Source organism: Bos mutus, chromosome 7, assembly GCF_027580195.1.
Source record: "Bos mutus isolate GX-2022 chromosome 7, NWIPB_WYAK_1.1, whole genome shotgun sequence".
In the NCBI taxonomy this organism is placed as follows: Eukaryota; Metazoa; Chordata; class Mammalia; order Artiodactyla; family Bovidae; genus Bos; species Bos mutus.
In genome coordinates this window covers 55199207-55223484 of record NC_091623.1, presented here as the reverse complement: position 1 = coordinate 55223484, position 24278 = coordinate 55199207, and the positions used below count along the sequence as shown (strand labels likewise).

Genomic DNA, 24278 nt, shown 5'->3' with positions numbered 1-24278 from the left:
GTTGCCATTTCCTTCTCCAGGGGATCTTCCCCATGCAGCAATCAAACCAGCATCTCCTGTTTGACAGGTGGATTCTTCACCACGGAGCCACTTGGGAAGCCCTGTCATAAAGCAGGTGCTCATGCAATGCTGAGTGGACTCTGGAGCCAGACAACCTGGGTTCAACGCCCAGATTTGCTCCACCCTGGGCAAGACTCTGTCCTCTCTGGGCACTGGTCCTGCCGTCTATGGGATGGAAGGACACCATCCATCATCAGGATGCATGACCTGGGGCGAGTCACGATACCCTCGGAGCCTCGGTCTCCAGGCCCTAAGACGGGCCGCCTCTCCCTAGAAGGTGCCGTGGGCTCTTGGAAAAGCAGTGGGGGCTGAGAGGGAAAGACACAGCAGCAGGAGGAGCTGTGGGCCACTCAGAAGCCCGGCTGTGTGTTCAGTTCTGAAGGGAGCACAAGGCCTCTCCTGCAGCCCTTTGATTTCCACCCTCTCCCCACCCCCAGAAGGGTGGAGACACGGGACAATAGAAACCAAGAAGACCCCCAGAGAGGGTAAACAGAGAAGCTAGCAGCGGATGAACCAGCCCGAATCCAGAGCCTGTGAGGGCCCAGGCAAGGGCTCAAACTGAGATCCATCCCTCCCTCATAATCAAATCCTCACCAGGCTGGATTTCCCTGCTGGTCCAGGTGTTAAGACTCCACGCTTCCACTGCAGGGGACACGGGTCTGATCCCTAGTCTGAGAAGTTCTGCATGCTGCAAGGTACAGCCAAAAAAAAATCCTCATGGGGTCACCCTAAGCCTCAGTGTGGCTTAGAGACATCAGCCCAAAGCCAGACACAGGAAGAACTCCTGGCTAGGAGCCCCACGTGCCAGAGTAATACCAACCCCCTCTCTCAGGCTATCATACAGGGAACCCTGGGCTGCCCACCCAGCCCAGCTCTAATCCATTCTGAGTAACATCTCAGTAAACCCTCTGGGCTTCCCTGGTGGCTCAGACAGAAAAGAATCTGCCTGCAATGCAGGAGACGTGGGTTTGATCCCTGGGTAGGGACGATTCCCTGGAGGAGGAAATGGAAACCCACTCCCGTATTCTTGCCTGGGAAATCCCATGGACAGAAGAGCCTGGAGGGCTACAGTCCATAGGGTGCAAAGAGTCAGACACAACTGAGGGACTCAACAACAAACCCTCTAGCAATGCCAAAGGAATGCTGTCAGGGCCGAAACTCCCATTTCACAGGTAGGTCGACTAAGGCTCTGTTTCAGGACCTGCCCAGGTCACTCAGAAAGGAAGCAGCAGAATCAGGAGGGGAACCTGGGTGGGACACCAATGAAGCAGAGCCCCTAGTCGCCCCCCTTCACCCACCCAGGAGGCCTCTTTGTGGTATTACTAGAACAGAAACAGAGGTCATCACGACTCAGTCTCCAAGGCTATAGCATCCAGTTTGCACACCCCACTGGTCCCAGCCCTGCTCCCTGACTCGCCCATGTCCCCTCTCGACACCAGCCAACAGTAACCATCGGTCACCCGCCTGCCCTCCTTGTCCCATGGCAGGTGCCACTGTGTGTTCTGGTCAACCCCAGGGGCAGGCAGTGTGGTTACACCCGACTCAGACCACAGGACCCCTCCTGCCTCTTGTCTCCCACCCCGCCCAGAGGCAAGTCCTGTCAGCTCCACCTCCGAATGGAGCCTGAATGGGCCCCCTCCCCCCATACCCGAGGCCTCCTGCCTGGCCCACCAGTGGCTGCCCCTCACCCCTACACTGTTCCCAGAGCAGCCACAGGCCACCTGTGGACACCAAGTTAGGCATGACTCCCCTCTGTTCAGAGCCCTCCCAGGACTCCTACCTCACGCAGGTTAAAAGTCCAGGTCCTGGGGACTTCCCTAATGGTCCAGTGGTTAAGACTCCTGCTTCCACTGCAAGGAGCATGGGTTTGATCCCTGGTTGGGGACTGAAGACGCCGCATGCCACAGGCCACAGCCAAGGGGGAAAAAGAGTCCAAGTCCTTCTTACAGCCCATGTGACTTTCCTGGCATCATCTTCCCAGCCACCTTGCTGCCCTCACCTCCTCCCATCATGCCCTCGCTCACTTGGTTCCTGCCACACTGGCCTCCTCCACGTTCACCAAGCCCATCAGGCACAGTGTACCTCAGGGCCTTTGCACTGGCCGCTCCATGGACCTGGAATCCTCTCCCTGCAGCCTTCACACAGTCAGCTGGCAACTCCTGGCCTCTCTCCTCCCTGCTCCACCACCGATATGAAGCAGCTCCCCCTCCATCACCCACCATCCTGCTCAATTCTTATTTCTACTCGTAACTGCCTCCTTCCAGCTTGTTGATTTGCTCACATGGTTGTGGTCTGTCCCTTCCCACCCACTGCCCTTCAGGAGAGTGGCAGCTTTGTGGGGCAAAGGTCCTCCATCTAGCACATTCCCTAGTCTCTCCCCAGCTCCCAGGCACAGAGCCCAGCATGAGGCAGGGGTCCGATGTTTACAGCATGGAAGGCCAAACCTGCCATCGTACAGGCAAGGAGGCTGAGTCCGGATGGCAATGGGACAATGGGACAGGTCGTGGACACCCTCACTGGCTTTCACAATCCCACTCCCAGGTGCCACCCTTCACAATATTCCCAGCAGGCTCCTCCCTGCTCAGGAATCCTGCAGGTTCCAGGGCCGCCCCACCCCTGGCACTCAGCCATCAGGTCACCTGCTCTGTGCCCAGATGGCCAGGCCAGGGGCAAAGGCAGGAAGCGGCCCTGGCGCTGGGCCTCTCAGCCCCCGGTTAGCATCCAGATGGGGCCACTTCCACTCCAGACAACCTGTGCAGGTCAGGTCATACCTGTGTGCCTCAGTTTCTTCATCTGCCAAGTGAGGTAAAGTAGACTGAAAGGTCTGCAAGAGTTCTTACTAGGAAATCAATCCTGAATATTCCTTCAAGGACTGATGCTGAAGTTGAAGATCCAATACTTTGGCCACCTGATTCGAAGAGCTGACTCACTGGAAAAGACCCTGATGCTGGGAAAGACTGAAGGCAGGAGGAGAAGGGGGGCGATAGAAGACAAGATGGTTGGATGGCATCACCAACTCAATGGACATGAGTTTGAGCAAACTCTGGGAGATAGGGAAGGACAGGGAAGCCTGGCGTGCTGCAATCCACAGGGTCTCAAGAGTCGGACACAACTTAGCTACTGAACAGCAAAAACAAAAAGGAAAAACTCAACACAGTATGAGTCAGATCACATCCCACCTTTGCTCAAAGCACACCCACCCCCACCCGCCCCGCAGTAGCCTCCAAGCCCTGAGCAATCATCCCATCCTTCTCTGCCCTCACCCCTACCTTCAGCTCACTCATTCCTTCTGGCCACACTGGTGATAAAGTAGAGCAAGCAGGCCAAAGCAACTCCTGCCTCAGGACCTTTGCACATGCTCATTCTCCACCTGGAATGACTTCCAACTCCCCCTCCTCAGTTTGTCCACAATCCTGGCTTCCTCTGGTCACTCAGGACTCAACTCAGATGTCACCTCCCTGAGAGCCCTGACTGTCCTCTTCTGACAGCCCCTGTCCCGGCCCTCAGGTTTCCCTGAGCGGGTTTGCAAGAACGGCTACTCCCTGGGGCAGTGCTTTCTGGAGTGAAGCCCATCAACCACCTAGAGGTCCATCAGCAGGGAATTGGCTAAATCAGGCTTGGAACTGTCCCAGGCAGCAATCCAGGCCACATCACTAAAAGCAAAGTGCGACAGGCAGAACAGTTTGTGTGCTCCAATTTTTTCCTTCTGCCTGTGGACGGACAGTAAGCATGAAGGTGACACCCTGAGGTCTTAATGGAGGTCGCCGATAGAATGAGGACGGAAAACCATCTATTTTATAACCTCCGATGCCATTTGGATTTTGGTGTTTTATAACTTTTTCTTTTTGGCTGTGCCATGAGGCACACAGGATCTTAGTTCCCCAACCAAGGACTGAACCCGTGCCACCTGCATTGGGAGCATGGAGTCTTAACCACTGAATCACCAGGAAACTCCATTTTATAATTTTTTGAATCAATGGCACCCCACTCCAGTACTCTTGGAAAATCCATGGATGGAGGAGCCTGGTAGGCTGCAGCCCATGGGGTCGCTAAGAGTTGGACATAACTGAGCGACTTCACTTTCACTTTTCACTTTCATGCAGTGGAGAAGGAAATGGCAACCCACTCCAGTGTTCTTGCCTGGAGAATCTCAGGGACGGGGGAGCCTGGTGGGCTGCCGTCTATGGGGTCGCACAGAGTCGGACACGGCCAAAGTGACTTAGCAACAGCAGCAGCAGTGCTGGAGAAGACTCTTGAGAGTCCTTAAACTGCAAAGAGATCCAACCAGTCAATCCTAAGGGAAATCAGTCCTGAATATTCATTGGAAGGACTGATGCTGAAGCTCCAATACTTCGGCCATCTAATGTGAAGAGCCGACTCACTGGAAAAGATCCTGATCCTGGGAAATATTGAAGGCGGGAGGAGAAGGGGGCAACAGAAGATGAAACGGTTAGATGGCATCTCCAGGAGATGGTGAATGACAGGGGAGCCTGGCGTGCTGCAGTCCATGGGGTTGCAAAAAGTGGGACACAACTTAATGACTGAACAACAAACAACAACATTATAAGAAGCAAATACGAATTTGTAAGTGTTTTTTTGGCCACACCATGAGGCTTGCGGAATCTTAGTTCCCCAACCGTGCACTGAACCTGGGCCACAGCAGTAAACGCGCCAAGTCCTGACCGCTGGATGGCCAGAGAATTCTAATTTGTAACTTTTCAGTTGTAGTGAGGCTCCAAAGCCACTGGTCAGCCAAGCCACATTTTTAAGGGTGATGAGGAAACCACGGGTAACTGGAAAACCGAGCTCTCAACTCCACCTCCTGGCGCCTCTACACTGCAGCAGGGGGGCCTGACCTGTATGACCCTGCCAGCAAGGTCACTCACTTCCCAGGCCTTGTGTCATCTGTAAGACGGGATGTGGTGAGGGTGGGAGGAGACAGCGCAGGTGCACGGAGGTACTGGGTGCTCCTGCGAAACTGCAGCCCCTGGGCGGGGTCAGCCACGTGGGATTTCTAGCTCTGCAGAGGTCTACCACCCAGAGGGGCCCAACTGACCCCAGGGGCAGGGTGTTGGTAAATACATGGAAAGGAAGGCAGGGCAGCGCCCCACGCCACTCCCGGCATTCCAGAACCATTCTCCTTGCAGGCCTCCTTCAAGCAAGAAGGTGGCTCAGCAGTGGAGAATCCGCCTCCCAATGCAGGGGCCACGGGTTTGATCCCTGGTCCGAGAAGATCCCACATGCTGCAGAGCAACTAAGCCCATGTGCCACAACTACTGAGCCCTAGAGCCTGTGCTCTGCAACAGCAGAAGCCATGAGAAGCTTCTCATCGCAATGAGAAGCCTGCACGCCACAACTAGAAAGTAACCCCCCACCGACCACAACTAGAGAAAAGCCCGTGCAGCGACGGAGACCCAGCATAGCCAAATAAATTAATAAAATTATTTAACGACAAAATTAAAAGAGCAAGAGGGTAGACGACTGGCCTCGGGATGAGTATGCTCCCTCATCTTCCAGCATGATGCGGGGTCACATCACATCGGCCAAGGCAGAGCAGGAGCACAGTGTCACACAGAACAGGGAGCCCTTCCCACCCTTCCCCAGGTGCTCTCTTTCCCACTCCCTAGAGCCCATCTCTCATCGAATCCTGACTTCAACATACACAAATGCACCCCTTCTCTCTGCTCAGTCCCAACAGCCTTAGACTAAGTCCCCAAGGTCACAGTCACATCCCCGCACCCCTGTCTCCCAGGCCATCCCTGATGTTCTCAGGCAGCAGGCAAAGAGGGTTTTTCAAACCGCAGGCCAGATCATGCTGCGCACGCTTAAAACCCACCTGGAGGGACTTCCCTGGTGGTTCAGCGGCTAAGACTCCACCCTCCCAACACAGGGGGGCCCGGGTCCGATCCATGGTCAGGGAACCAGATCCTACATGCCACAATTAAAGATCCCTCGTGCTGCAACTTAGATTAATCAGCGCAGCCAGATTAAAACAAATAGAAAAATCACCTGTAGATTCCTGCACACCTGTCCTCCCCCTCACAGCCCACAAGGCCCTGCACCAGTATTCATGCCTGGAGAATCCCATGGACAGAGAAGCCTGGCAGACTACAGTCTATGGGGTCGCAAAAGAGTTGGACACGATTTAGCAACTAAAAATGAGGAAAAAAAACAGTGCCTGGCCCATCAGGTCGTTGGCAGGCAGGACTAGAAGGACGAGTCACATGAAGCCCAGTGCCTGGCACACGTGGGGCCCTGTTCCACAGGATCGTTCACAAGGGGATGGGGATGGAGGGGGATGTCACCCCCTGGCACTCCCAGAAGGTCTCTGGCAAGAAGATTCTAAGTCTGCCCTCTTTTCAGGACAGCAGCCCCCTTCCAGGGATCAGCCCTTAATCTAGCAGACGCACAAATCTGTCAACCTCCAAGGTGGAGAAAACAAGAAACGACCTAAAACCGCGTGCAGAAAACACATTCATGATTACCAAAGAGGATAGAGGGGTGGGAGGGGGAAGATAAATTAGGAGGTTGGGATTAACATATCCATACTACTATATATAAAGTAAGTAACACAGACCCACTGTATAGAACACATAACTATTTTCAGTATCTTATAATAACCCTTCATGGAAAATAATCTAAAAAAGAACAATGTATTATTATTGTATATTCTGTGTGTATAACTGAATCACTATGCTGTACACCTGAAATTAACACGTTGTAAATCAACTATATTTCAATTAAGGGAGGGAAAAAAACATCATGCAAGAGAATGGCTGGATTTAGTGAGACCAAGGAATACTACCCAGCTGTAAAGACAGCACAGAGCAAGGGAAATACAGCCAAGTCAATGATAATACCTGGAGATGTCAACACCCCACCTTCAGTAACAGACTTCCCTGGTCGTCCAGGGCTTTCCTGGTGGCTCAGATGGTAAAGAATCTGCCTGCAAAGTGACAGACCCGTGTTCAATCCCTGGGTCAGGAAGATCCCCCTGGAGAAGGGAACAACTACCAACTCCAGTATTCTTGCGTGGAGAATTCCATGGACAGAGGTTACAGTCCATGGGGTCGCAATGAGTAGGACATGACTAAGTGACCACCACTTTCACTTTTGCTGGTGGTCCAGTGGTTAGGACTCTGGGCTTTCACTGCGCAGCAGGGCACGGGTTCGATCCAAACTAAGATGCTACAGGGCGAGGCCAAAACAATAAACAAAAACAGAAAAAAAATCACTGGACAAAAGATGGCTGAGGAAATAAAAAAATGTAAACTCCACCACCATAAACCAACAGGACCTCAAGGCATGTATAGAGCACTCCACCCACAAGAGCAGAATCCACGTTCTTATCTAGGGCACCTGGAATAGGTTTTCCGGGATAGGCCACATTTGAGGTCCTAAAACGATATTGAGTAACTGTGAAAGGCCTGCATGAAATCACACAAAGTATGTTTTGTGACCACACCCGCAGCAAGTTTGAAAAAAGTAACAGCAGGAAAGTTTGGGAAATTCACAAATATGTGCAAACTAAACCATATATTCCTAAACAGCCAGTGAGTCAAAGAAGAAATCACCAAGGGAATTAGAAAATACTTTGAGATGAATGAAAATGAAAGCACAACATCAGAAATGTTGTAGAGCACAGCTAAAGCAGTGCACAGAGGGAAATGTATAGATGGAAGTACTGACTGCAATTTTATACATGTCAATTATACCTCAATAAAGCTTTAGCAACTTTTTTCTAATTAAAAACCATTTTTAAATTTGTTTTTAAAAAGAAGAAAGATTTTTAATTTAAAATTGATCTTCCACTGGGGCTTCCCTGGAGGGCGAGTGGTTGACTCCATGTTTCCACAGCAAGAAGCATGGTTTCAATCCCTGGTTTGCGGAACTAAGATCCCACATGCCCCACACTGCAGCCAAAAAAAAAAAAAAAAATGAAGAAAGAAATCTGAATAGACCCATAACAAGTAAAGCAAAAACCTACCCACAAAGAAAGGCCTGACTCAAATAGCTTCACTGGTCAACTCTCACAAACATGTAAAGAATTAATACCAATCTTTTACAAACTCTTCCCCAAGATAGAAACACCTCCTAGCTCCTTCTATGAGGGCAGCATTACCCTGCTACCAAAGCTAGACAAAAATATCACAAGAAAACCACAAATCAGTATCTCTTATGAATAACGACACTCAAGAAAATCCACAACAAAATACTAGTAAACTAAATCCGGTAACGTAAAAAAATATGCCACAGTCAAGTGAGATTTATTCTAGGAATGCAGTGTTAGTCCAAACGGAAAAATGAATCAATATAATAGACCATACTGGGCTTCCCTGATGGCTCAGTGGAAAAGAATCCACCTGCCAATGTAGGAAACATGGGTTCAATGCCTAGTCCAGAAGATTCCACGTGCCTCGGAGCAACTAAACGCACGTGCCACAACTACTGAGCCTGTGCTCTAGAGCCCGGGAGCTGGAACTACTGAAACCTGAGCCCAGAGCCCAGGTTTCCCAAGAGAGGACACCGCAGTGAGAAGCCCAAGCACCGCATCTAGAGGGTAGCCCTCCCCATGCCCCACTCACTACAACCAGAGAAAAGCCTGCACAGCAACAAAAACCCAGTTCAGCCACAAATAAGTAGAGAAATATTTTTTTTTTTTTACATTCCACCGTATTAACAGAATAAATGACAAAACTGTATGATTATCTCAATAGATGCAGAAAAAGCATTTGGCAAAATTCAACACCCTTTCATGAAAAAGACACTCAACAAATTAGGAACAGAAGGGAACTTCCTCATCTTAATGGGTTTCCCTGGTGGCTCAGCTGGTAAAGAATCTGCCGGCAATGCGGGAGACCTGGGTTCAATCCCTGAGTTGGGAAGATCCCCTGGACAAGGGAAAGGCTACCCACTCCAGTATCCAGCCTGGAGAATTACATGGACTGTATAGTCCATGGGGTCGCAAAGAGTCGGACATGACTGAGTGACTTTCTTCTTCCTCCCATCTTAATAAAGGACAGATGTATTTCAACAAAACCCACAGCCACTGTCATACTTAATGGTGAAAGACTAAAAGCTTTCCCACAAAGATCAGGAACAAGAACAGAGATGCCCACTCTCACTTCTGCTCAACATTGTATGAGAGGGAGGGAAGGTCCAGCCAGAGCAGGCAGGCTGAAAAAGAAGGCATCCAAAGGAAGAAGGAAAACCATTCACAGATGACATGATCATGTCTACAGAATATGTTCCTGCTGTTGCTAAGTCGCTTCAGTCGTGTCTGACTCTGTGCGATCCCAAAGACAGCAGCCCACCAGGCTCCCCCATCCCTGGGATTCTCCAGGCAAGAACACTGGAGTGGGTTACAGAATATGTTGAGGAATCCTAAAACTTAAAAAAAAAATAAATGAGTTCAGCAAGGTTGAAGGATGCAAATCAATATACAAAAATCAGTCATATTATTACACACCAGCAGTGAACAATCTGAAAATGAAATGAAGGGGGAAATTCCATTTAAAAGCATGAAAAAAATTAAGTACTGAGGGATAAATTTAACAAAAGAAGCATGAAACTTCTACACTGAAAACTAAAATATATTGTTGACAGAAATTAAAGTCCTAAATAAATGGAAACACAGCTTGTGTTCACAGGCTGGAAGAACTTTTTTTGTTTTTAATTGGAGTATAGTTGATTTACAATGTTGTGTTAGTTTCAAATGTGTAGCAAAATGCATCAGTTACACATATATTCATTCTTTTTTAGATCCTTTTCCCATACAGGTTACTACAGAATACTGAGTAGGCATCCCTGTGCTATACAGTAGGTCCTTATTAGTTATCTATTTCATCTGCCTGCAAATACAGGAGACCCTGGTTCAATCCCTGGGTTGGGAAGATCCCCTGGAGAAGGAAATGGCTACCCACTCCAGTATTCTTGCCAGGAGAATCCCATGGACAGAGAAGCCTGGTGGGCTACAGTCCATGTGGTCGCAAAGAGTGGGACACTATTGAGCGACTAATCCTTTCTCCTTTCACCTTTCATTTTAAATACAGTAGTGTGCATATGCTAATCCCAGTGTCCTAATTTATCCCTCCCCATTGGAAGACTTAATATTGTTAAGATGGCAATACTCCCTGGACTGACCTGGAGATTCAACAAAATCCTCAAAATCTCAACAGCATTTTTTGCAATAATGAGTATGTTGGTCCTAAAATTCACATGGAAATGCAAAGGACACAGACTAGCCAAAACAAGCTTGAAAAAAGAACAAAGCTGTAAGACTCACACTTGCCAATTTCACAACTTATTACAAAGGTCCAGAAATGAAGACTGTGTAGTTCTGGCAGTAGGGGAGACAGAGACATCAGCAGAATAGATTTGAGAGTCCAGAAATATACTCTGGACTCTCTGCATTTATGGTCAACTGAGCTTTTTCTTTTTTTTGGCTGTGCACTGTGCAGCTTAGGGGATCTTAGTTCCCTGACCAGGGATTGAACCCAGGGCCACAGCGGAGAAAGCCCCGGGTCCTAACCACTAGACCACCAGGTACTCCTAATGGCCAAATGATTTTGAACCCAAGGCGCCAAAAATATTCAATGAGTAAAGAATGTTCTTTTCAACAACTGGTGCTGGGACAACTATTAATAGCTACAAGCAAAAGAATATCGGACTTCTACCCTATGCCATATACAAGTTAACTCGAAATGGATCAGAAATCTAGATGGAAGCACTACAACTACGAAATATTTAAAAGAAAATATGGGATTAAATCTTCATGGATTAGTCCATGGCTTCTTGGGTATGATCCCAATAGCTGCAACTACTGAGCCCACGGGATGTGATTAAGACCCAACCCCATCAAATAAATACATTAAAGGAAAAAAGGATAGGATTTCATCAAAATTTAAAACTTTTCTGCTTCAAAGGGCACCAGACAGTGAAAAAGCAACCTGCATAATGGGAGAAAATATCTGCAAATCATTTATGTCAGAAGGTCTCATTTTGACACCAGGTATAAAGAATTTTTACACATCAATAATAAAAAGACAAATAACTTAAAAGTGTGACAAAGGATGTGAATAGAGATATCTGCAAAGAAGATATACAAATGGCCAATAAGCACATGAGAAGCACATCAGGGAAATGAGAAAAAAAACACCTATGAGCAAAAAACCACTTCACACCCACTAGGCAGCTGATAATACCAAGTGCTGACGAGGTTGTTAGGAAACCTGAACCCTCCTACAGTGCCGGTAAGAATGCAAAATGAGGCAGGCACTGCGGAAAACTGTCTAGGGGTTTCTCAAGATTACCGTATGACTCAGCACTTCCACTTCTAGGTACAACAAACCAAGAAGAAAGGAACGCATATGTGCCCCCCAAAAATCTGCACGAAAATGTTTAGTAGAGCACAATTCCTATTAGCCAAAAGGTGGGAACAACCCAAATGTCCATCAACTCAGGACTGGATGGACACAAAGTGGTGGAACCGTGAAGTGGAATATTAAGCAGCCATTAAAAGGGAATGGAGTTCTGGTAGATGCTACAATAAGAATGAACCCTCAACATATTAATGCAAAGTGAAAGAAGCCAGCCACAAACAGCTACAGAGTGCATGATTCATTGACAGAAATGTCCAAAGCAGGCAAATTCACAGAAAGTAGAGGAGCAGTTGCGAAGAACTGGGAGTGGAGAATGACCACGTAATAAGCACACAGTTTTTCTTTTTTCCTTTTTTTTTGGGGGGGTGTGTGTAAGACAATGTCCTGAAATTAGATACAGTGATCACTGCACAACTCTGAATCAGCTGGATGGTGCACTATATTTTTTAACAATTTTTAAAGTCTTTTATTAAATGTTACAAGAGTGTTTGTTTTATGTTCTGGTTTTCTGACCATGAGGCATGTGGGATTAAGCTCCCTGACCAGGGACTGAACTTGTGTCCCCTGCATCAGAAGGCAGATTCTTAACCATTGGGCCACAAGGGAAGTTCCAAGGTTAACTTCTTAGTTGTGAGAAATGCTATCACACCAAGATAAGAGGTTAACATTAGGGAAAGATGGGTGAAGAGTATACAGAAGCTCTCTGTACTAGCCTCACAATTTCTGTAAATTTAAAGCTTACTTATTTTCTGTAAATCTAAAATTATTCCAAAATGAAAAATTCCTTTAAAACCAAAACCAAGGCAAAAACCTCTTGAGATACTGAGTAGCAAAGAGCTTGGGATGAGGGGGGATACATTCTGGTGAGATTTTGGACTATCAGAGACAAACTTGGGAATCCCCTGGTGGCCCAGTGGTTAGGACTTAGCGCTCTCTGTGTGGGGGCCGGGGTTCAATCCTTGGTCAGAAGCTAAGATCCTGCAAGCCCCAGGACCAGGCACCAAAAAAAAAAAAAAGAAAGAAAACCAAGATAGACTTAATTGTGGCATTTAAGGGGGTGGGGTGGGGGGGAATCAGGGACACTCACACATAAATATAATGAAAAAGGATTTGGCAAGAGCTATAAGCTGATGAAGGTGGTTCCAAGCAAAGGGCAATAGGAGCCCCTGTCTTATTCTTCCTATAGGAGAGAATCGTATTTCACCAAGTAAACAGTCCAAGAAGTCTTGTAATTAAAAATCAAGCCAGGACATCCTTTTGCCTGAGGGAATTCCAGGTGAGGCCTCCCCACCTCAGAAAGTGACCCGCTCTGAGCTCCCTGGTGACCTATGACAGGTGGTGCCACCAGAGCAGAGGCCGCCGCAGCCCACTTCCGTCTAAAGGGCTTCCGCTGAGACGAGGGGAAGTTAAGTGTTGCAAGACAAGAGACGTGTCAGCCCAAACCACTGGCAGCCTCCCCTGAGCTCAGTCTGCGGTTCACAGCCCCCGATCTTAATTCATAGATCCCAGGGTCTCCACTGCCCCACCATCCAGAAAAGAACCACTCTGAGGGTATCATCCTCCAAGCCACTGACTGCAGGGCCTGCTGGGGGCTTTCTAGGCAAGGGGGGACTGTGACCCTTCAGAAGGGTCCTGGCCATCAGCACGGAAGACAGAGGCCCCACGGCTAGGACAGAAGAGGCTTGTCCCACACCCAGCGTGGGGCTTCCTCCAGGGCTGGCCAGCCGTGCCAGGCCGTATCATCCGGCAGGCGGGCGTGACCCCAGTTGGGACTGTTCTTGCCTGCTCTGCAGACTCGCCTGACGGCCTATGAGTCCCTACAGACGCTTATCGCTGGGAAAATGTGTCATGGGGCAGAGTCTTCAGGGCGCCTCCACCTCTTCCATGGGCGTGAGGGTGTCATTGGGGCCCTGGATAGGTCTGACGTCCACTTGGCCACAACCTCTGGGTCTGTGGTCCGGGCAGGTTCAAGTTTAGCCAGAGAAGGTCTCCAGTGACAGAGCAACGGTTCTCCACTGTGCTCCAGCACGTGACTGGAATCCCCCTGGGAGTTTTCAAGGGGTGTCGGGAGGGGTCTGGCACTGGGCATCTGGCACAGACACTCATGGGGCTGTCAGACTGCAGCAGCTTCTTTTCCTTGGTTCTTGATCCAAGCAGGCACTTGGATCAAGAACAGGAAGGGGGATGGAGGTGGGGGTGGGGAAAGTGTTAGGCGCTCAGTTGTGTACAACTCTTTTGGGACCCCATGAACTGTAGCCCACAGGCTACTCTGTCCTTGGAATTCTCCAGGCCAATATACTGGAGTGAGTAGCCATTCCCTTCTCCACGGGATTTTCCAGACCCAAGGATTGAACTCGGGTCTCCTACACTGCCAGCAGATTCTCTACCATCTGAGCAAGGGGAAACCTCCTTCAAACATTGGGGCCCTGCTGTGAGAAGATGCCAGTGCCTGGACCAAGGGGGACCTGCTCCCACCAGGGCCACCAGGCACCCAAGCAGGAAGCCAGAGTCGGACAGGGCGGCTCACTGGAAACTGTAGGGTCTTAGCTCCCACATCCCTGGGTCGGAGACGGGGGGCAGCTTGGCCCCATCTCATGGCTAGGAAGTCAGTCCAGAGAGATAGCCATGCCTGGCTGGCCCTGCCGCCTCAGCCCTGTTATTACTCTGCAAACCAGAGCCCTCCTTGTAAGGGGATACATGTGCTTCTGTCCCCTCAGAGCACCCCAAACCCCTCTTCTGTTCTCGGTCCCACACGTCACGGGCAGGCTGTGAGCCCCCACAGTCCCAGGGCTGTCCTCGGGCTCCTTCTCAGCGAACATCTGTGCAGTGAAGCTAATCCAATTCTGGTTTGGAGGGACATTCATGCAACAAATATTCGTGCTCCTACTCTATGCCAGTCAGAGATCCCTGCCCCAGGGTACCTGCTGTCTGCAGTGTGAGGAGACAAAAACACGAAACCGCTGCAGGCCCCAATAAGAGCTCTGAAGGAACCGTGTTGAGGCAGGCAGTCGAGTGACTGGGGTAGGTCAGGGCCAGCCTCTCAGGGAGGTGAGGTTTGAGCAAGGATCCACCCAAGAAGAGAGGAGCAGAATGTGGAGACCTCTGGACCAAGACGAGACGTGGAGGAAGGAAGGGAAAGGCCCTGGGTAGGCGTAACCCTGTGGGGGGTGCTTGAGGGGCAAACAAGAGGCCATGTGGCTGCTAGGATGAGCTTGGGGGAGTGGGAGCAGCGGGGGTGGGGAGGTGTTGGGGGCAAGGGGAGGACCTGGACGTTTACCCCAAGTGAGATGGGAGCCACAGAGGGTGGTAGGCAGAAGAGGGACATGCCCAGACTCGGGTGTTCACAGGTTCCGTTTGGATGCTGTGGCGGGGGGTCTGCCAGGGGACCAGGGCAGAGGCAATGCAGCGGTCCAGGCTGTGGAAGGGGTGGGAGGGGTGAAGAGTGCACACACCAATGTGGGGGCATCAGGCAGGACTCTCTGGTCAATCCTGAGTCCACTCATCCAACCCAGGGGAGCAGCTGCTGGGAGGCATCCTGGCCTCCACACCCAAGCCTGGCCATCAGTCTCCCCACACACTCCTCTCCCATGTCCTACACAGGTGCCCCCTATCCACGTGCAAATCCTGGGAGCGGGTGAATAGAAGCAGCCTGAGCATCCATCACCAAGAGGCTGGTGAATAAACTAAAGGCGGCTTTGTGCTGTGGAGTATTACGCAGCTGTGAAAAAGAGAGGAGACTGCCTTGTGGAAAACAGGCCCTGAGCTTTCAGCAGGGGCCCACGCCAGGCAGGATGGGCACAAAGGTCTCTATTTACCTGTCTAGGCAGAGAGACCTACTGCCTCCTCTAAGAAGTACTCCCTGACCACCATTCCAATGCCAAGGCTCCCTAAGGGGCCTCTGCCTCCACTCACTTCTAACCGAGAAGTGCCTCCCGACAGAAGGACCCCTCAGGCCTCACTCACTGTGATATCCCTATTCAAACCCAGACTCTGCCGCTCACCATGGGGGCACCACTCTCCACTGAGAACAGATATGGGTAGAGTGAACAAGGCGGGCAGGATAGGGTTCTTCTGTCCTTCCTTGGCCTGCCCCATTTCCACCCCTTCAACTGTCTCATCTGTAAAAAGGGGCCAAGCTGAGGTGCCGTACCAACAGTACCCAGTGCCTGGCCCACGCTGAGTGCGTCAAGGGCACAAAGTCCATTCAGTGCAAGAGGAAGAACAGAGCTGTGCTCCGATCGCCACGAGGGGAGGCAACTCGGGCAGCTGAGCACCCGGACACCCCAGTGGGCACTGCAGGGAGCCCACGAGGGCTCGGATTATTCCTCAAAACTTGGCCTCGTACCAGAAACTTCTGAGGCCACTGTGAAGTAGAACCGCTGTGCAGGAGTGGAAACTGGACCTTGTACAGACTGAACCAAGGGGAAAACGGGGATTGGAGAGTCCAACAAAGCCAGGGGTAAGGATGCTACTCTAGATATGGGCCAGCAGGCCCTGGGGGAAGGGGACTCACATGAAGCTCGAGCCTCTGGGCTCTGGCCACTGGGGCAAACCTCGGGGACTCAGTTTCCCCACCAGGAAACAGAGATCAAGCCTTGGCCTCAAAGCGGATGAGGTGACTGTGCCCAGGTCCCCGCCTGGATTGTGACAGACAGCACTTGTGACCACGCTGTCCTCTCTCATCGGGACGGCTGCAGTGACTCCCGCTGGCCCCCCGCCTTCATCTTCACCCTTCTAGCGAGGTCAGGAAGCTCTAAGCAGAGTTACAAACATTCCAACAGGGAAGGACCGCTAGGATGCATTGGGCGGTGGAAAAACAAGCTGCTGAAAGATATAAACAGGGTAGCCCTGGTTCTGGAAAGAAGACGTGCCTGAAAAAGAAGCAACCACAAACAGTGCTGTGTACTTTGTCCATTGGTATGTAAGCGAGAGAGGGGTCTGGCAGGATATACACCAAGCTGACAATGGTGTTCCCATGTGGAGCTGGAAGGGAGGGACGGGGTGTGCAGTGTATCCTCCTCCTGTGTCAGGGTTTCCCTTTTTCTGAGAATGTGGTCTTCAGTATTCTATTTTTACAATTAAAATTCAGGAAAAGCAGACATCTGACAGGCAGTTTCCTGACCCTCATGTACCCAGCTGGAGAAGGAAATGGCAACCCACTCCAGTGTTCTTGCCTGGAGAATCCCAGGGACGGGGGAGGCTGGTGGGCTCCCGTCTATGGGGTTGCAGAGTCGGACACGACTGAAGCAACTTAGCAGCAGCAGCAGCATGTGCCCAGTGGTCTTGCCTTCGACTCAGTTCCCTTTCCACACCTGAAGGAGGCACTTGCGGAGCCCTCTGCCTGGGACACCCTTCCCAGGGGTCTTCAGGGGCTGGCTCCATGGCAGGGCCCATCCCAACCTCCTCATGGAAGCAGCCCCTGCTCAGTCACTCTCTCACTCCTCGCCATCATTTTCCTTGTACTTCTCTATCTTTAGAATGTGGCTACTAATTTAACCATTCTGCTGGGCTCTGTCCATCTCGGTCCCCATTGGGTCCCCAGCACCCCGAAGCTGTCGGACACATGGCTAATAGCCTCCAAAGATCCCCCAAACCAGAAGTCATTCCATTCGACAACCCAGCCCAACCCTGATACAAGCATCATAGCGTCCACTAATGACCTGATTGTCAAAAGCCATGACCACACCTTGCCAACCCCACTGAGCAGTGGGCTCTGAAGGAGGCAAGCCTGCCTCAGGCCCCACTCCTGCCTCCTCCCTGTGTGACTTCAAGTCGATTCCCTTCTCAGGCCTCAGTTTCCCCACCTGTAAAGCAGGGATGGGAAGAGCAGTATCTGCCCCCCAGGACTGCTGAGACCATGAAGTCAGACTGTAGACCTAAGTCCCTGGGCCCCGGCACCCGGTGATTCTTCACCAACATCAGCCCTTCCCGGGTCATGAACATCCAGCAGCAGGTGAAACCGAAAGGGCCACCCTGCTCCCTGTTCAAGGTGAGGACGACTGCAAAGGGAAGAATCGCCAGCACCTCGCAGGCACCTCGCTGCCAATACTAACAGAAACCACAAACACAGCGGGGAGGAGGAGTCTTTCCTCCCTAGTGCCATTTTGCTTCAGAGGCAGGGCGTTTTTTTTCTTTATTCAGATCGTTGCTAATGGCCTATAAATATCTCATTATTGGCTTGCGTTTTTCCGAAGCTTTCACACAATAAGGGCTTAATTACAGCATGCGGTTGGCAACCCCAGTAAATTAAGGGTTAGCTGATGTCCCCATTTTTTTCCTGCAGTGGAGGGGCCTGTAATTTCAGGCATTTTCATTCAAATTGGGCAAAAGCTTGGCAGATGGGTCTCTGAGCCAAATGCACACACCAGAGAGACCCAGGGTTCTGTGCTGCGCCCGCCCCTTACACTCGACCCTACCTTTGAAAACTCCGAATCTAGAACCATCCGAGAGGCCGCCCTCTGCCCTCACTCACAATCAACTGGACTTATCACCAGGGGATTTCAACCCATGTACCTAGTGAGGGCCATTATCCCAGACAAATAACTCTGAAAAGCATTTGAGCAGCCCACAGCTGAGTTCTGGAGAAATCTGTCTTCCCGGTGATAAACATAACCCCCAGAGAGCAAAAAAGAACCAACAATCACGTGGGGAGACAACCCACAGGTAGGGCTCGGAGCTGTACGTTTTCCCAGGCTTTTTACTATGAAAATACCATGGTCTGGAATGAGATGGGGTCGCACGTCCACTTGGTCTGGGCCCTAACAGGTCTCACACACTTGTTGTTGTTGTTGTGTAAGTCGTGTCCACCTCTTTGCGACCCCGCGGACTGAGCCTGCCAGTTTCCCTGTCCTCCACCATCTCCTGGAGTTTCCCCAAGTTCACGTCCATCGAGTCGGTGATGCCATCCAACCATCTCATCCTCTGCCGCCCCCCTCTCCCTTCACTCTTTCCTTCTGGGTCATTAAATCCTCTTCTAGATCGCTCTGAGAAGCTGTTTTGCAGGGGGTTGTGTCTGGACACATTGGCTAGGAGTCAACTGGCTACTGCTGGGCCTTTCTGCTCCCGACTTCCCACCATTGTACACGGAACGAACGTTAAGAAACTCTCACAGCCAAGTACTTGTTCACATACACCATTCCCACTTAGAAACAGCAGCAACAGGCCCCCACTAGCATTTCAGGACCTGGTTCACCAGCTGGTTCTAACTCATCCCCACAGCTCAAACTACATTGATAGAGGCTTAATAAGTGGCTGTGCTAAAAAGAGGCATTACTTGTATTAACAACATAACCACGAATTCCTTTTCTTTCAGAAAAGAGAAATTAACAACTGATCTTTGACAGTCCTGACCCAGGACTGTACAAAACGGCACCAGTCTAATATTTTCACAAGGCTTATTAGCCCGTTTGAAATCTCAGCCTGCTCCCAGGAGGGACCACACAATCCCTATTTTCCAGACAAGGAAACTGAGTTGAAGAAGTGAGGTCATTCAGCTGATGGATGGCCACCTTCCCACAGGCGCCTTGGGACTCTCCCTGATCCAGGTGGCCTGGGTACTACAGACCACACAGGCAAAAGCACTTTGGCTTTGCCCAACAGGAAGGGCCTTGGAAACAGCAGCTGTCATTTTCAAGCATCTCTGAACCCCCAAGATGTGTTAAGGGACAAACAAGCCCAAAGGGCAAACCATGCACCCACCCCTCAGTCTGGCAGGAGAGTGAACCAACATTCATCTGACATGCATTCACCTGGCACCCACTGTGTGCCCAGGGTGGCCTCTTGGTACAGTTATGTCTCCCTGCAGGGATCCGTCACCCAAGACCGAATGGAAATACAGCTGGAAATGGTTGCACCTGTGGGCAGCTACTCCTTGTTAAAAGAAAAATGGCACCAGGCCCACATGTGCTTATAGGCACTGCATTACCGAGGCAGCGCTGGAAATCAAAGTTGAGGGCCCACAGCTTGCCCAGGACCAGGTCCAGAAGCATCCGAACAGCGTGACGAGCAGCCCTCCCTCTCCCCAGAGCGATCCCTGGCCCCCAGGGCTCCACGTGGCATGCACCCCACCCCACCCCGGTACCCCACTAAGCTCATCTCCTCTCCTCTCCCACTGTGCTCAGCACTCTCCCACCTCAGGGCCTTTGCAGCAGTCGTTCCCACAGCCTGGATGCTCTTCCTGCAGATTACACTGGTGAGTCCTCCCTTACCTCCTCAGGTCTCTGCTCAAATGTCACCTTCCCACATGGGCCTTCCCTGACCCTCCATTTAAAACTGTAAATTCAGACTTTCCTGGTGGTCCAGTGGTTAAGAATCTGTCTGCCAATGCAGGGGACACAGGTTTGATCCCTGGTCTGGGAGGATTCTACACAGTTGCCTACAGGGGACAACAGAGCCCACATCACAACTACTGAGCCTGTGCTCAACAATAACAGAAGCCACTGCAAAAAGAAGTCCGTCCACCACAATGAAGAACAGCCCCGGCTCACCACAACTAGAGACAGTCCACACACAGCAATGGAGACCCAGGGCAACCAAAAATAAAGTTTTAAATTAAAAAAAATTTTGTTAAGAGATTTTAAATCCTCACTCCACCCTCAATGCCCTAAGAGGTGAAGCACACCCAGCCTGGTGGCCTGCATGGGGCCCATGAGTAGACACTGTTAACAGCCCCATTCCCCAGCTGGGGAGAGTGAGGCTCAGAAGCAAAGACTCACAGGATCAAGACTCTGAGCTGGAGGACTTGACCTCTGCCTCCCTCTCCTGCTTGTCTCCCAAGCTGAGCTAACAGGTCTATTCTCACTTGGACCACGATCTTAAAAAATCCACTGGGAGGAGGCAAGGAAATGCAGCAGCCATGCTCCAGGCACAGAGCCGGAAGACGTGCTCTCCTGTCTGTCCCTTGAAACCAGCCGGGAGATGCTCTGTGCGGATCTAATGTACACAGAAAGAGTCGAGTCCCTGGCTGCAGCACGGTTCAGCCAGTCACAGAAAGAAGCAGGCAGGGGGATTTAAAGCGAGGCCTGCTTGCCATCCCCCGTGTCAGGGCTTTGTAGCTGAGGAGCCTTACCCATGTTCCGTAAGTAAAAAGAAGTTGGCTTTGTTTGAGAACCCCATATCCAAAGAGAGGCCTTTTCACAGCTTTGGTTCTCGACCCCTGAGTCAATGCCCATAATGACCGATGCCACGCTGCAGGCTCAGGAGGTTGCCACAGGAGCCAGCTCGGTAGCAGCTGGCAGTCGCCAGGTTCCAGGGTGGCTGGGAGGGAACGGTGAGGGACAGAGGGATTGATGAGAGGTGGAGATGGGAGAGAGACCCTGGGTTTCCCCAGCCCAGAGACCTTGATCCTTCACTGAACAACCTCTTGTAAGAACGCTCAGCTCTTTGGGCCTTAGTTTTCTGCTCTGGAAAATGGGATCGTGATGGTGCCAGCCTCATGAGGCTTCAGCGAAGTCCAGTGTGTAACTTCAGAGCACTTTAATTCTGACTAGCTATGCATTGGAGAAGGAAATGGCAACCCACTCCAGTGTTCTTGCCTGGAGAATCTCAGGGACGAGGGAGCCTGGTGGGCTGCCGTCTATAGGGTCACACAGAGTCAGACACGACTGAAGTGACTTAGCAGCAGCAGCAGCAGCAGCTTTGGTTATTGATATGAAAGGAACCAGGGCTTTCCTGGTGGCTTAGCCAGTAAAGAATCCACCTGCAAATCAGGAGACCTGGGGTTGATCCCTGGGTTGGGAAGACCCCCTGAAGAAGGAAACAGCAACCCACTCCAGCATTCTCGTCTGGGAAATCCCATTGACAGAGAAGCCTGAGAGCTACAGTCCATAGACTCACAAAGAGTTGACATGACTGAGCAACTAAGCATACACACACCCATGAACGGAACCAGCCTAGTGAGCAACAGCCCCATCCAAGGAGACCCACTAGGTGCCAGGCACTATGTCAAGTAAACTCTTTTAACACACCATGTCACTGCATCCTTCCAAGTCCTGTTAAGGGTCCATCGGCCCTCTTTCTGGTGGGAAAACTGAGGCTCAGAGAGGTCAAACAACCTGTGCAGGGTCACGAGGCAGATGAAATGGACAGAGCTTTGCAGACACCCACCGGAAGCCTGGGTAGGCAGGAAGATGGCCAAGCAGGGGACCCAGGCTGGGCTGATCCCAAGTCCATACCTTTCCGCCACAGTAGAAAGAGGGCATTTTGCCAGAGACACAGTAGCAAAGGAGGAAATTCATGCCGCTGGGAGCAAAATCCCAGGCCACTGTGAAGGCGGGGCAGGGCTGGGCACCCAGCTGGGCTCCACTGAGCGCCAGCCTGGTGGCCTTGGGCAAACAGCAAGTCTTTTCTGAGCTGAACCAAGAGAGAAGTCAGCTTGGGGGCTGCTGGATGAACCTTTTTAACACTGATAACAACAACAACATGAACATGATGATGACTATGATGTTATCAGGGCTTCCCTGCTGGCTGAGCGGTAAAGAATCTGCCAGCAACGCAGGACACAAGTGTTCGATCCCTGAGTCAGGACGATCCCCTGGAGGAGGAAATGGTAACCCACTCCAGTATTCTTGCTTGGGAAATACCATGGACCAGGAGGCCTCGTGGGCTACAGTCCATGGGGTCGCAAAGAGTCAGACACAGGACTTCACGAGTAAACCACCAACCGCCATGACGTTATCATCTGGCAGCCACAGTCACAAATGGAGTCCTTCCCAGAATGGAGAAGTGGCCCCCCTTCTGGGAGGCAGAAGGAAAAGAGGTGGGGGGGAGGAGAGGGGAGAGGTAAGCACCCTCAGTGGCCACAGGGCCCATTTTCCTCCATTAGCTTTGTGAATCCTGGAAACAGCCCAGACTGGAATTTGTCCACTGGACAGATGGGCAAACTGAAACTTCTCGGGGCTTCCCAGGGAAGCCTATATCCCAGCTCTTGCCACTGCAGCCTGATCAGGCCAGAAGTTCCTTCTCAGGATCCAAGAAGGACCCCCACCATGCAGGCTTTGGCTTGGGGGCTGGTCCCTATGTTCCAGGGCCCTGCAGGCAACCTGACATGGGCCAGGAAAGACTCCTGGAGAAAGTCTGCCCCCCAGGGTCCTACTTCCAATTCCAGAGGAGAGGAGTTCAAGTCTCACCCTTCAGCCCCTTCTCTTCTGCAAGCTCCTCTCGTCCCCTGCCCAGAAGTGGGGTCAGGGAGACGAGAAGGACTGACACCAGGACACAAAGACAAAAGGATCCACTTGGAAGCGAGGAGCCAGCGTTCGCCAGGCACCAAGTGAAGAGGCAGCCCAGGAGAGCCAGACAACAGGATCTCCCAGGGTCCAGCCAGCCAGTCAGACAGCACAGGCCAGCTGGGTAACCCAACAGAGGAAGCGCTAAGTCTGTGAGGGGTACGGATGAGCAACCAGACAGGACAGGGCCTTCTGGCTAGCTAGCCAGGCAGCAGGGGGCTGCCCTGCGGTCCTGGACAGATGGACAGCCAAATGGTGGTGGCGGGGAAGCCTATCCAGGACAGAGAGACAGCAAGCCAGACGACAGGAACTGCTCCAAATCAATGAACAGCCGGCCAGACCACGGGGATCGGCCCAGAAAATATCCAGGAGACAGGTTCAGGACAGACAGACAACCAGATGGTAGAATTCACCCACTAGAGCTGGGGGCCAGAGAGTCAGAGGTCTTGCACTGCACTTCCTGGCCCACGCCCCCCAGCGCGTGGGACACCCCTCAGGTCTGAGCCGGCTCCCCAGCCCCTGCAGGGAGCCCTCCACTCAGGGCGTCCCACAGGGCCCGCCCCCCTGTCCCCGTCCCGGTCGCGGGCACGCAAGCGCCGCAGTTACGCCGGCGGCGCAGGGCGCGCCATTCCCAGTCCGCCCTCCGCGCCGTAGGCCGCCGCCCGCCCGCCGTCGCCACCGAGCTCGCTCACCGGCCCACGAAGTTCTCGAGCACAGAGCTCTTGCCGGCGCTCTGGCCGCCCACCACGGCGATCTGCGGCAGGTCCAGGTGGCAGCTCTGGCCGATGGAACTGAAGGCATCCTGCAGCTTGTTGACCAGCGGGATCAGCTCTTCCATCCCGCGGTTGCCCATGGCGCCGGTGTCCCCGGCCCGAGCGACCCGCGCTCCTCGCCCGTCCCTGTCCCTCAACGACGCGGCCCCGCGGCGTCCGCGGCCGTTGCTCCCCGCCCGCCCGGGCCTCGGCGCGACGCCCGCTCCCGGCTCGGCCTCACGGTCGCCGCCTCATCCGGTTCTCAAGCGACACCCGACCCGACCGACCTCCCGCCGGAGCCCTGGGGCTGCGCCAAAAACCCTCGCACCCACTCCGATTGGTCGGCTGGGCTGTCACTCCTGCACACAAACCAATGAAAATGAGGCACGGGCCGATGGCCGAGTGAGCCCGCCCCTTGGGGCCTATTCTCTGATTCATTGGGCGCAAGAACTGTCGCTATTGTGCAAGAGCCAATAGCAGCGGCAAGCGAGTTGTCTCGGCCGGGAGGCGGTGTTTCGGGAAAACGCATGTTGGCCCCGCCTACTAGGGGGTGTTCCCGGATAGAAGGAATATCCGCCAGTCTTATTGGCAAGCAGACCCACCAGTCAACAAGGCTGGCCAATGATACTAGGAATCGGTTCTTCGCTTGACTCTATTTAGTTCCCTAAAAATTTCCCATTGGTTTATATAAATATCACTCCCTTCCATCACCCAACAAGTCAAATAGGGTGGGATTTAACATCCAAATCTTGACTCTGATTGAAAGCTCTATCTGTCCATCAAAGAACCTCCCCCTCCCCCAGCCCCCCCCCTCCCCCCCGTTCTAGCCTGTGAATGTATGTCAAGTAGGGTCTTCTGGAGCA

The 24278-nt window shown here is 51.9% G+C and overlaps 1 protein-coding gene across 1 annotated transcript in view; it reads right to left on the bottom strand.

Annotated features, from left to right (window-relative positions):
• The window catches only part of DNM2 (dynamin 2), an 88797-nt gene extending 65104 nt beyond the window's left edge, over positions 1-23693 (bottom strand). The window contains 1 exon segment of the mRNA XM_070373665.1: positions 23356-23693. Coding sequence (XP_070229766.1) covers positions 23356-23516 — 161 coding nt within the window. The 5' untranslated portion in view covers positions 23517-23693.
• Between the last annotated feature and the right edge of the window lie 585 nt (positions 23694-24278).